Consider the following 12,335-nt stretch of genomic DNA (forward strand, 5'->3'; position numbering starts at 1 on the left):
TGGGTCCTCTTTTTGTGTCATAGCTTTGAGACTCTAAATAAGAAACAGCACTGTGTGGATCCTACAGCTGTTTGGGTCAACCATCACATGAAAGCAGTGGATCTTAGAAACAGCACCACTGTAACAGCAAAACCCTGAATCTCAGCGTTAGATGGGTTTTCAACACCGAAGACCAACCTAATATACTGACCAAATATTGTAAATACTCATACAATAGACATTACAGCATATTCTCACCTCTGAGTCTCAGTGTGACAGCACCGCCTGGTGTTTTTAAGAGTTCAGTATTACTGTCTGTTCCGTGTTCATGTTTGTATCCAGTTAATGAATCTGTAGAATGAAATGAAATGGTGTTATGCACATGTAACATGTAACTGTCTCTAATAAATACTTACACTATGCAGCATTTTTATGGTTTCCTGAGAGTCATTGCTTTATAATTGTATTATTGAAATTGTTTTATAATTCTAAATAAGGACATAATTACAGTCAGAGCCCTTCAGAGGAGAAAAATGTTTGTGAAAAATGTTTGCGCTTTTGCACCCTTTATACCTTTGCTATAATAATACAAATAAATAATACAAATAAAAAATTAACAACACCAGCCTGCTTAGCCATGCCATCTACCACCTCACTGCCCACCATACCATGAGACAGTAGCGTGTACAGTGGGATTTAGACGATAGTTATTGCTGTTTTTTCTCCTTTTTTTGCCTTCCCGTCGACGCTCCATACTCCAACCCAGTAGGTGGCGGAAAAGGACTAGAATGGTTTGCCAATTGCCATAAAAGAAGAAGAAGAAGTTAAAGCAAACAACAAAAAAAGGTACGTTTGTTATTAGTTGTCAACAAGAGAACTTTTTAAAACTATAGTGTTTACAGTTTAGGTGACATTCATTTCTTCTTTAAGTTTCGAATGACAAGGTTTGTGTGTGTGTATATATATATATATATATATATATATATATATATATTTCGACTGTTCTTACAGAACAGACCTGATAAGAGTAAGGAAACTTTTAAACTAGCTGTTGTGAACAACGCCAGCGTGCTGAGACCTACGCGGATACACCTCGCAAGGAAAAACCCGATAGCGCCCTGAGACACTGGGAGTGCTCAGTGGTTCCTCTGGCAATGTTGGAAGTGTTGTAACAGTACAGTAACTCATAACAGTAAGGCAGGGGGTGCTCATTACGTCGCAAGACAATCACTGGTCGATCTTCCCGTCCTTTCGTGCTTTCAGTGAGTCCTGTAACCAGAGCGAGAGAGAGAGCTTGCACACACACACACACACACCAAGAAGCGTGAACTTGAACCTGACTGAGCGAAAGCTGTGAGTTCGGAACCGACGTGTTTCCTGTTGTGAGGTTGTTTGTTTGTTTTTTTGTTTGTTTGTTTTTTAGCTTTGAAAGTGCGCGGACTGAATAAACGCGAGCCCGGAGCTCTGTTAAAATTCCGCCTGTCTACCGAGTCTTCCTCCACGCCCTCATACACCCGTAGTTCCACACACAAATACATTCAAAACACATTTCATTATAATAAAACAATCTCCAATATCACTTTTATTGTCTATCCATAGGCCTAATGATTTCTCCTAAAGATATCTCCAATGCTTTGCCATCATACACTTGTGAGGCTATACGGTTACTATAACAACCAATAGCAAGTACAGCAGCTGCGCAGTAGTTAAAGTACACTATGGTTGCAAAGTTAAAATGGCAGACGAAGCAGACGCAGGTAAAGTGCCAAAAAAAACACCACCATTTTCACACATTTATATTTATTCACTTCGCAGACGCTTTTATCCAAAGCGACTTACAAATGAGAAAAAGACAAGCAAATTTTCACTCATGATACAGTTCACCCAAAAAGTATTTTTGTCAGCCAACTAGTGATGTGCCGTTCATTTTGAGCGAATCTTTAATATGACCCGGGAACAAGAAGTTGTCTCAGAGTGATTTGTTCATTTTTGACCGCGCATGCGCTGCAACATCTCCATACGTTCTGTACCGGAAACAGAAATGATTCGTTCACGTCTCAAGTCTTCGGGTTCGAGTCGTTCGTTCTTCTGGTGACCGCGCCATAGGCAATGCACCGTGCAATACCGGAAACGGGATGAACGAACGACTTGGATCCAAAGACTCGAGAGGTGAACTAATCATTCCTGTTTCTGGGGAATAGACGTGACAAATGTGACGTGACAAAAGAATGACTCAGATCAGGAGGTGAGGTGAGGTGAACTAACAGACTGCATCGCCTGAAGACCTAAAGCTAAGCTATTAATTAATCATTTCCGTTTCTCATAATTCGGCCTCGGTTGCATTAGCCAATAGTTTATTTTAAAGTTTATTAAGTAGTAGATGTGTTGGGGAATTTAACATGTAACATTTTAATTATATTCTGTTGAAATGACCAAAATGACTCGGAAAAAGATTCATTCATTTTGCTGAACAAGATTGAAAGATCTGCGTCAGTAAAATGATCCGAACTTCCCATCACTACAGCCAACCTGGAAGTCAGCATCACTATGGTTCCCTCGACAAAAAGCCAATATGATTTTTCCATTGGTTTTTGGATTATTGCAGAAAATAAGCTCTGTGACCAACAAAAGTTTATGATTCTTACACGTTTTGTTCATCAAGATAATCTTCACACATGAACACAACTTCTATGAATTTTGAAGCCTCAATAGAATTGCCAGAAGTATAATGCTAAAGTTAGGCTAGAAATGAACTACACCACGGTCGCATGACTTCAACGTCACCACCACTAAGCTTCCAACAACTCTTTCAATCCTTATAAAAAATTAAAAACACTACAATTGGAAAATACTATAAATTGATAAATCTACAAGTGTGAAATTTTGAGTTGGAATAGTTTGAATTTTCCTGTTCGCCATGATGACGTTTAATGTCCCCGACAACCTCTGCAGTCCCGTTTAGCCACTTGTTAGCAACCGAATTTTTCAAGACATGTTAAAGCTTAACAAAATCACGAGTGGGGTATTACTGATGTATTTTGTGTAGTAAAGTGAAACGTGTACATGTCTTGAGCTTGGGTTAACCACAGACCTTATTTCAGGCATTTATCCAAAAACCCATTCAAGAAACCCACTGACTTTGTGACGATGGAACCGGAATGCTAAAATGCTAACTCATTTCCGGGGTTTTAGGACTCATTTTTACAGCACTCTATGAGAGGAAGATTTTTTCTTTACAATGCTGAATTCAAAATCTGTCTAATTTGTCAAAAACAAATATAAAAACAAATCTCTCAATCTCCAAATTTAGAGTGGATGTGCGTATTTCACATGGTGGCTCTTACCATAATAATAATAATATAAAAAAGTAGGTCTCGTCATAGAAGTGTGAGCACCCCTGCAGCCAATTTGTTGATTAGCTCTTTGAGTGAAGCAGCCAGTTATTTAGTACCTCAACTCACACAAGCAACGACTCAGGCCTGCAGCACTTTATTTCTGAACTGTTTATTCAAGTTTAAGGGTTTATTCAGCTTATTAATAGTAACATTCTGAATTGATAACACCATCTGAGTTGATGAAACATCGCTGCTGATGATATTTCTTTTATGACTGCTTGAAAGTGTTTGGTTTGAAATTGCTTAAGAGTGCAGTTGTTTAACTTGTTTTACAATTCTTTAATTGTACTAGAAGGGTAACTTAATTTCATGTCATTTTACTTTATTTTGTTAATTAAATACAATCCAGGTTTATATTTTTTATAATTAATGTGTAAGTTTTGGTTTTATTTGATAATGAGGTAAGAAAGAAGCCGGTATTCAGATTAAAGCGTTTATGATGTGAGCAGCTGATAATATTCAGGGATAAATAATTTAGAGAGATCTGACCTAAAATAGGATCCAGGGGTAAGAAGCCCATCATGTGAAAAATGTTCAATAAAGTTTTCAAATATTTGAATAGGATTCGCATAGAAGTAATGTTAAGGAAAAAGAACAGAGCAAGGATGTTATACTGTAGCAGGAAGCCCAGTACTGAGAAAAAGGAGAAAATTTCCCTCACATACAGATCTCTGTGTGAAATCAGACTTTCTGCTAGAATGAGGAACCTGACGGCTCTGCTGTTTCTGCTGTCGCTCTGCTCTCTTCATCTGGTGTCTAGCTGTGAGTATGAAATCACTCTGTTAAATGCAGAGCACTCTTGTTTTTCCTTAAATGCAGAGCCCTATTGTCTTCAAGGTATCAGTATGATTCATAATAATAATAATCTCTTTCCACTACCCTGTGAAGGGGGGAACAAAGCTTATACTATAAAATTATAAACAGTGTTTTATCTCAGTTCCCACCAGTTTCAACCACATGACTAGCTGCTGTTCAAATACAAGTACAGTGAAGATCCCTCTAAAGAACATTGTGACCTACTGGTGGACCAGGAACAACTGCCCCATAAAGGCCATTGTGTGAGTATCACCTGCTTGGTACAAATATAATCATTTCATTTTATCAGCATTAGAATCAAATAAAGCAAATCAAAAATATCATTTTTTGTTTGTTTGTTTGTTTATTTTTATTTTTGCAAGAACTGCTCTTTGATTATTGTGTATTAATCAAGCATCCTTGGGTCCTCTTTTTGTGTCATAGCTTTGAGACTCTAAATAATAAACAGCGCTGTGTGGATCCAACAGCTGTTTGGGTCAACCATCACATGAAAGCAGTGGATCTTAGAAACAGCACCACTGTAACAGCAAAACCCTGAATCTCAGCGTTAGATGGGTTTTCAACACCGAAGACCAACCTAATATATAGAACAAATTTTGATATTACTCATACAATAGACATTACAGCATATTCTCACCTCTGAGTCTCAGTGTGACAGCACCGCCTGGTGTTTTTAAGATTTCAGTATTACTGTCTGTTCCGTATTCATGTTTGTATCCAGTTAATGAATCTGTAAAATGAAATGAATGGTGTTATGCACATGTAACATATAACTAGTAAAATTGTGCAGAATTTTTTGTGGTTTCCTGAGAGTCATTGCTTTATAATTGTATTATTGCAATTGTTTTATAATTGTAAATAGTGACATAATTACAGTCAGAGCCCTTCAGAGGACATTTGAGATATTATTACTCAATTTTTATCAAATACATGCTGGTTGTTAGACAAATTATCATTAGAGGCATGATCATAACTTTCATGGTTATTCTGATGACATTCATATATATACACACACACAACCAACCAACTCAAAGCCACATGTGATTCGCGTAGTCTATAATGGGTTTTTATGTAATCTTGCATAGATGAGTAACGTGGTTTGTGCTAGACTTCTCTTCGTGGTTACTTGGCTTCAACAAGTGTTGGTGTATGTATTATGTTTGTATTCATATATAGAAATAATATATTTTTTAAAAATTACTATTAAATTAAAAATGAATGTATGCATGACGAATTGGTGATAAGTTTTCAGCTATTATAGAGAATATTTATTCATTCATGTATTTATTTATTCTCAACAATTTATGTGAAGTGAAGGTGATGTATTTATTAATATAATCATAGAGCTAAGCTTGCCATTTTGCCGTGGCACAGATGAATCAGCTATGAGAGAAGAGGCTATGGGAAAAGAAATACAGAAAGGGGAGAAAGTGAAGGGGATGATCTAGGAACATTACAGACAGACCCAGAGCAGGTGAAGCTCCAGCAGTATCCCTTTACCCTGTTTGGATTACAGCAAAGAGCTTTCACTAAGAATTGGCTAGATGCATTTCAGTGGCTTGAATAGTCAGTATCCAGTAGGTGAAGATGAGAAGTGGGCTCAAATTTGGGGATTCTGCCTTTGTAACAAAAACAAACAAACAAACAAGTCATTTGTTTCTCAAAAAAAAAAAAAAGGAATATCTCCCAAAGTTAAACTGAAATGATATTATCAGGTTCTGGAGCAAGTATCATTGATCGAGTTTTTAGGGGTGTGGATGGATTAGAGATTGACTTTTAAAAAACACATTCAACAGCTACTGGTTAAAGTATTAAAAATGTGTCTGTTTAAAATCTGCTAAATAATTCCTCAAAAGTGAACAAAGCTCTCTTAACTCATCTTAACTTGATATTATTTCAATCAAGTTTGTGAAAAGCGTTTATGAATGATGTTTGCGCATTTGATTCCTTATATCTTTGCTATCATAATAAAAAAAAATAATACAAATAAAAAAATAAACAACACCAGCCTGCTTAGCCATGCCATCTACCTCCTCACTGCCCTCCACACCAACATGAGACAGTATAGTGCATAGTGGGATTTAGTCAATAGTTGCTGTTGTTGTTGTTTTGCCTTTACTCTGCTGCCAACTGTGTCTCTGTGAGTTTAACTTCTGATTATCCTCAGAAGGTAAAATTTTCAACCACACACAATCCAGACTCAAAGAATATTTTTATTCTGCAATTTGAGGACAGAAAGCCACACACACACACACACACACACACACACACACACACCTCATACCCAAAACATTCCCCAGTGACCTGGTGGATTTTGTCTAGAGCACAAACACACTGTGTTTCTGTTAGCTGTTACTTTAAATTATCAAGCTGAAATAACGTCATAATCTCTCGAAATAATGAGCAAACACACTGATTATCTAGTTTACTTGTTTTTGTTTACATTAGTTATAATTAAGGTCCAAAGTATGCATTTCTGTCTCTCAATCTATCTGTCTAAATGAGAAGTGAGAAGTTTTCGGTCTGAAAGTCTGAAAATATTGAAAGATTTGCAGAGAAGTAATGTTCAGGAGAAAGAAGACAAAAAGAGGAAGGATGTTATATTGTAGTAGGAAGCTCGGTACTGAGAAACAGAAGAAAATTTCCCTCTCTCAGTGTATATATAAGATGGAGAGCAGCTCACTCACCCAGCACTCGACTCCTGTCTCCTGGATCTCGAACTCTCACTCCGGTCCGTCTCTGTGTGAAATCAGACTTTCTGCTAGAATGAGGAACCTGACGGCTCTGCTGTTTCTGCTGTCGCTCTGCTCTCTTCATCTGGTGTCTAGCGGTGAGTATTAAATCACTCTGTTAAATGCAGAGCACTCTTGCTTTTCCCACCTAATATCGACCAGTGTGAACACATCTGTATTGTCTTGAGGTAGCAGCATGATTTATAATAATAATAATAATAATAATAATAATAATAATAATAATAATCTATTTCCAATGTGGAGGGGGGAACAAAGCTTATACTATAAAACTATAAACAATGTTTTATCTCAGTTCCCACCAGTTTCAACCACATCACTCAGTGCTGTACAGGTACTTTTACAGTGAAGATCCCTCTAAAGAACATTGTGAACTACCGGTGGACCAGCAATGACTGCCCCATAAAGGCCATTGTGTGAGTATCACCTGCTTGGTACAAATATAATAATTTCATTTTTATCAGCATTAGAATCAAATAAAGCAAATCAAAAATATAATTTTTTGTTTGTTTGTTTGTTTTTTGTTTTTTTTGCAAGAACTGCTCTTTGATTATTGTATATTAATCAAGCATCCTTGTGTCTTCTTTTTGTGTCACAGCTTTGAGACTCTAAATAACGGAACGCATTACCGCTGTGTGGATCCAACAGCTGTTTGGGTCAACCATCACATGAAAGCAGTGGATCGTAAAAACAAAAAACTGTAAAAGCAAAACCCTGAATCTCAGCGTTAGATGGGTTTTCAACACTGAAGACCAACCTTAGATATTGAACAAATTTTGATATTACTCATACAATAGACATTACAGCATATTCTCACCTCTGAGTCTCAGTGTGACAGCACCGCCTCGTGTTTTTCAGAGTTCAGTATTACTGTCTGTTCCGTATTCATGTTTGTTCCAAATTAATGAATCTGTAAAATGAAATGAATGGTGTTATGCACATGTAACATGTAACTTTTTTAAAATAAATAGTAAAATTGTACAGAATTTTTTGTGGTTTCCTGAGAGTCATTGCTTTATAATTCTATTATTGCAATTGTTTTATAATTGTAAATAGTGACATAATTACAGTCAGAGCCCTTCAGAGGACATTTGAGATATTATTACTCAATTTTTATCAAATACATGCTGGTTGTTGGATATTTATCTGTAGGCATGATCATAACGTTCATGGTTATTCTGATGACATTCAGTGTCTGAATGAATGTCATCAGTCCGATCGGACAATTCAACCACATTGGAGAATACATATAAATGGGTATGTATGTGTACATACATCAATATGAAGGGACAGTGAGACGGGTCAGAAATGAAGGAAATATGAATGCAGTCAAATACAGAGAGGTTCTTAAAGAAAACCTGCTCCTGAGTGCACACAAGTTTCACCTTTCAGTACATCAACGATCAGAATACAGCCAAGACGATCTCTGAGTGTCCTTAAGTGGCCCAGCCAAAGCCCAGAACTGAACCTTGTAGAACATCTGTGGAGAGATCTGAAGATGGCTGTTCACAGGCAATCCCTATCCAATTTGACTGAACTTGAGATGATCTGCCTGGAAAAATAAGAGAAACTGCATACTCACATTATTGTGAGTAGAGTAATGGCCAGAAATGTCAATTTAATCCATTTTAAATAAAATTTATAACACAGTAAATTGTGCAAAAGGTGGTGGGGTCTGTATACTTTCTGAAGCCAGTGAAAAATGTTTCTTCTATAATATCTAGAGTTTTACGTGAAGGAGAGATTGAGTAGATCCAACCACAGCACATTTTCCCACACTTCACCTCATACATCTTCATCACTATTGTACTGTATTTTGTATATATCTTAAGTAATCTAGCATACTGAGGTGTCTGAGATGAGCAGGGATAGGCAAATCAGTACCCTAGGTGCTGCCTATTGATTAGATTATTATTTGTAGAATAAATAAGAATAAAACCATAGATCTATCCCCATATGTTTAAGTACATAATATCCCTCATTGAATGTGTGTTTTTTTATTTATTTATTATTGTAGTTAACGTTCTAGGTATTATTGTCCTATTCAGAGTACCACTTCCACCCCTTCCTTCTGCCGTTGTGGTTTCCATTGTGGCTTGTAGTGTATACTACATGTGAAACTGCTCAGCTGACCTTTCACTGAACAGACATGCTGAAAATTCCCCGCTCTGTTTATGGTTCATATCCCTTTACCCAGTTTGGATTACAGCAAAAAGCTTTCAGTAAGAATTGGCTTGATGCATTTCAATGGCTGGAATACTCAGTATACAGAAATTTTGCATTCTGCTTTTCATGTCATCTCTTTGGGAAGCATCATATTTGAAATGACAAAGCTGCATTAACAAGATCATGGATCTCCAACTGGTAAAGGGCTTTAGATTAATTCAGAGAGCATGAACAAAGTAGCCTTCATAATGCCAGTGTAGGAAAAATAACAGACTTGAATAGCTCTGTTGTGTTGGTGCTCTGATATCATTTCAGGGGATTCGGTGGGCAAGATGAAATAGCCAGAGTCAAAATCCGGGAAACTTTGAGTCATGAAGCTTCTCACACAGTTTGACCCATTTCTACAGTGGTACAATGCTCCATTCCATGCTACCTACATGTCTTACTCATCCCAAAATGAAATAATCACATGTATTTCGGAAGTGATCACAGAAAACATCATGAAAGAAATAAGATTTTCAAATATGTTTGCTCTGAAGGCAGATGAGGCACAAGGCAGGCACTCTGAACAACTGGCTGTATATGTGCATTATGTTAAACCTGAGGGTAGAGACAAGGAAAATTTCCTTGGTCTTTTCAAATTGGGTGGTTTTGATGCACAGCCCTGCTGCACTGATGCTGTAGTCATATAAAATAAAACCTCTATTGTGCGTTGCGCAATCATATGACGGTGCTTTAGTCATGAGTGGAGCTGTGGGGGATGTACAGGCCCATTTCAGTCTACATCATCCAAAAGCAGTATACCTTAACTGCTATGCACATGAATTAAATCTTGTGCTGTGCCATACACACAAGGAAATACCAGAAGTCACCAGCAGTTTTGATTTACTGGAGAGTATTTATTCTTTTTTCTGTGCACCACTAGTTAAGTTCAAAAACAGCTTGGACTACAACCAACTGAGCTGGTGCAGCTGTCAAAAACATTTTGGGCATGTCAGGTGAAGTCCTTCAATGCTGTAATTGACAACTTCTGTGCTATTGTGCACATAAACTTTTATCTATCACTGAAGGCCTCCTCAAATATCTGCAGATGGAAAGTCTAGACATGGACAAGCAGTTCAGAAGAATATAGCAGTCAATAAAGCAGTCAAGGCCTAGTGTGAGGCAAATAACATTCCATAGCCTATTGTAGGTTTAAAATTGAAACAGAAGAGGCTGGATGATTATGCAGTGGAAATAGCATGTAAGAACACCTGAGAAATCAGTTCTTCAGATGACTCCAGTTGTACATTGTACTACCCTTGCCTTGTATGAATGATGCAACAGATTGACAATCGTTTCTCAGGAGTACGTGTAGACAGGGGCAGTTCTAGGGTCAGAGGATATCCGGGGCTTAGTCCAGTAACATCCATGTATGTGTCATAATACATGGGCTACACTTACACTTTGCCTACACATAGGCAAAGCGTCTTTGTTTTTAAAAGAGGGAAATATTTCAATATTGCTTATTAAAATGAAAAAAAATTTCACACTGGTCTGAGTTTAACTGAAAACCTGTCACATCTACTACCTGCTTTATTCCACCAAATATAGACACTCATCTGAAAGTAATCCTTAAACCTTATTATAATTTGTGATCAAACTAACTGAACTTATATTTAAGTTTGATATGTTTGAGTTTGATTACAATTATAATAGCGGTGAGCAGTATTACTGATGACTTTCAGATTAGCATCTATAGTGGTGAATAAAGCAGGTAGTAGATGTGAAAGGTTTTCAATTCGAGGTAAACCATCTATATTTACTTTCATGAAGGTGTCTCTTTGTAGATGTTGACAATGATATGCCAACCTCCTCCAGAGTGTTCTTGACTTGGCTAGATGTTGTGAAGGGGTTTTTCTTCACCCAGGAAAGAATTCTGCGATCATCCACTTTAGGTGTCTTCCGTGGTCTTCCAGGCTTTTTAGTGTTGCTGAGCTCGCCAGTGCATTCCTTCTTTTTATGAATGTACCAAATTATTGATTTGGCCACTCCTAAAGTTTCTGCTATCTCTCTGATAGGTCTGTTTAGTTTTTTGCAGCCTAATGATGGCCTCCTTCACGTGTACCACCTCTGGACCGCATTTTGAGAGTTCCCATGAACAGCTACCAAATGTAAATTCAACACTTGGAATCAACTCCAGGCGTTTTATCTCCTTAATTTGTCATGAAATAGCAAGGAAACAGGCCACACCTGTTCATGAAACTGCTTATCAGTCAATTGTTCAATTACGTTTGAGCCTGTTAAAATGGAGGAACTCTGTAAACAAAAATGGCTGTAATTCCTAAACAGTTAATGCAATATTTTTGTTAAACCCCTTGAATTAAAGCTGAAAGTCTTCAATCACATATTGACTACGTTTACATGGACAGCAGTAATCTAATTATTGACCTTACTCTGATTAAGATAATAATGTGATTAAGGTGTTTACATGAGTCGCTTTTAGAATGCTCCTTTCATGTACCCATTTTACATGTCATAGAACATAATTAGATTAACGGCACACGTCATTACGTGACTGCGCCACGCCATCCAATGTCCCTCCAGAATTTCACATATCAACATACAGTTCGTCTTCGTTATGGTACCGTATACAGTTTTGGGTGTTTTTATTTTTTATTTTTTTACGAGCGCTTTAAATGCAGTTAATTATTTGTCATGCTGTACGTGCAAATAGACAACTGCTTGAAGCCGTGGGCTGCGTCTCAAACCGCGTTCTTACTGTCTATATAGTAGCCGAGATACATGTATTTTTCCCCACTACAGGCCTGTAGTAGGCAAGTCTGCAGTTTGGGACGCAGCCATGCTCTCTTGTTCGCCGTAAAATGTCGAGCACTGCCGTGTGTGATCGTGTCCTGTCACAAAATGCGGTGAAAACTCTCACACGACGTTAATAATGTGATTAAGGTGTTTACATGTCTGTAATACACGTTGATGATGCGACTAAAACAGGAGTACTCCACATGTCTTAATTCGATTAGTGCTTACTTTGAGTATGACCTAAATTAGATTAAGGTAATTAAAAATTGCTGTTTACATGGTAGTTTCTTAATTAGAGTATTGTCTTAATCGGGTTAATAGTGGATTATTTTTGTCCATGTAAATGCAGTGATTGATTGCTTCATTTCTAATCCATTGTGGTGGTGTACAGAGGCAATATTACAAAAATTGTGTCACTTTCCAAAGACTT

General features: G+C 37.3%; 3 protein-coding genes across 7 annotated transcripts in view; all 3 read left to right on the forward strand.

Moving 5' to 3' along the window:
- Window positions 1–406, forward strand: part of LOC128611801 (monocyte chemotactic protein 1B-like) — a 978-nt gene extending 572 nt beyond the window's left edge. The window contains exon 3 of the mRNA XM_053631598.1: window positions 24–406. Within this exon, the coding sequence (XP_053487573.1) occupies window positions 24–138 (115 nt within the window). The 3' untranslated portion in view covers window positions 139–406. The remainder of the gene's footprint in view (window positions 1–23) is intronic.
- Window positions 407–697: 291 nt separating this feature from the next.
- Window positions 698–4,987, forward strand: LOC128611799 (eotaxin). 5 transcript variants are annotated; one of them, XM_053631593.1, is made up of 4 exons: window positions 698–825; window positions 4,042–4,136; window positions 4,312–4,432; window positions 4,614–4,987. In XM_053631593.1, exons 2-4 carry the CDS (start codon window positions 4,073–4,075, stop codon window positions 4,726–4,728), a joined length of 300 nt encoding a protein of 99 aa, XP_053487568.1. In that variant the 5' UTR covers window positions 698–825; window positions 4,042–4,072; the 3' UTR covers window positions 4,729–4,987. The 5 variants fall into 5 exon arrangements, with proteins under 5 accessions (XP_053487568.1, XP_053487569.1, XP_053487571.1 ...); XM_053631594.1 differs by having other exon boundaries at window positions 753–825; window positions 4,060–4,136; XM_053631596.1 differs by having other exon boundaries at window positions 795–822; window positions 4,058–4,136.
- A 1,840-nt stretch (window positions 4,988–6,827) lies between these two features.
- Window positions 6,828–7,949, forward strand: LOC128611800 (eotaxin-like). The gene is made up of 3 exons (XM_053631597.1): window positions 6,828–7,020; window positions 7,236–7,356; window positions 7,539–7,949. The coding sequence occupies exons 1-3, from the start codon at window positions 6,858–6,860 to the stop codon at window positions 7,642–7,644; spliced, it is 390 nt and encodes a 129-aa protein (XP_053487572.1). The 5' UTR covers window positions 6,828–6,857; the 3' UTR covers window positions 7,645–7,949.
- The last annotated feature ends 4,386 nt before the right edge of the window (window positions 7,950–12,335 follow it).

This window comes from Ictalurus furcatus, chromosome 8 (assembly GCF_023375685.1).
Source record: "Ictalurus furcatus strain D&B chromosome 8, Billie_1.0, whole genome shotgun sequence".
NCBI lineage: Eukaryota > Metazoa > Chordata > Actinopteri > Siluriformes > Ictaluridae > Ictalurus > Ictalurus furcatus.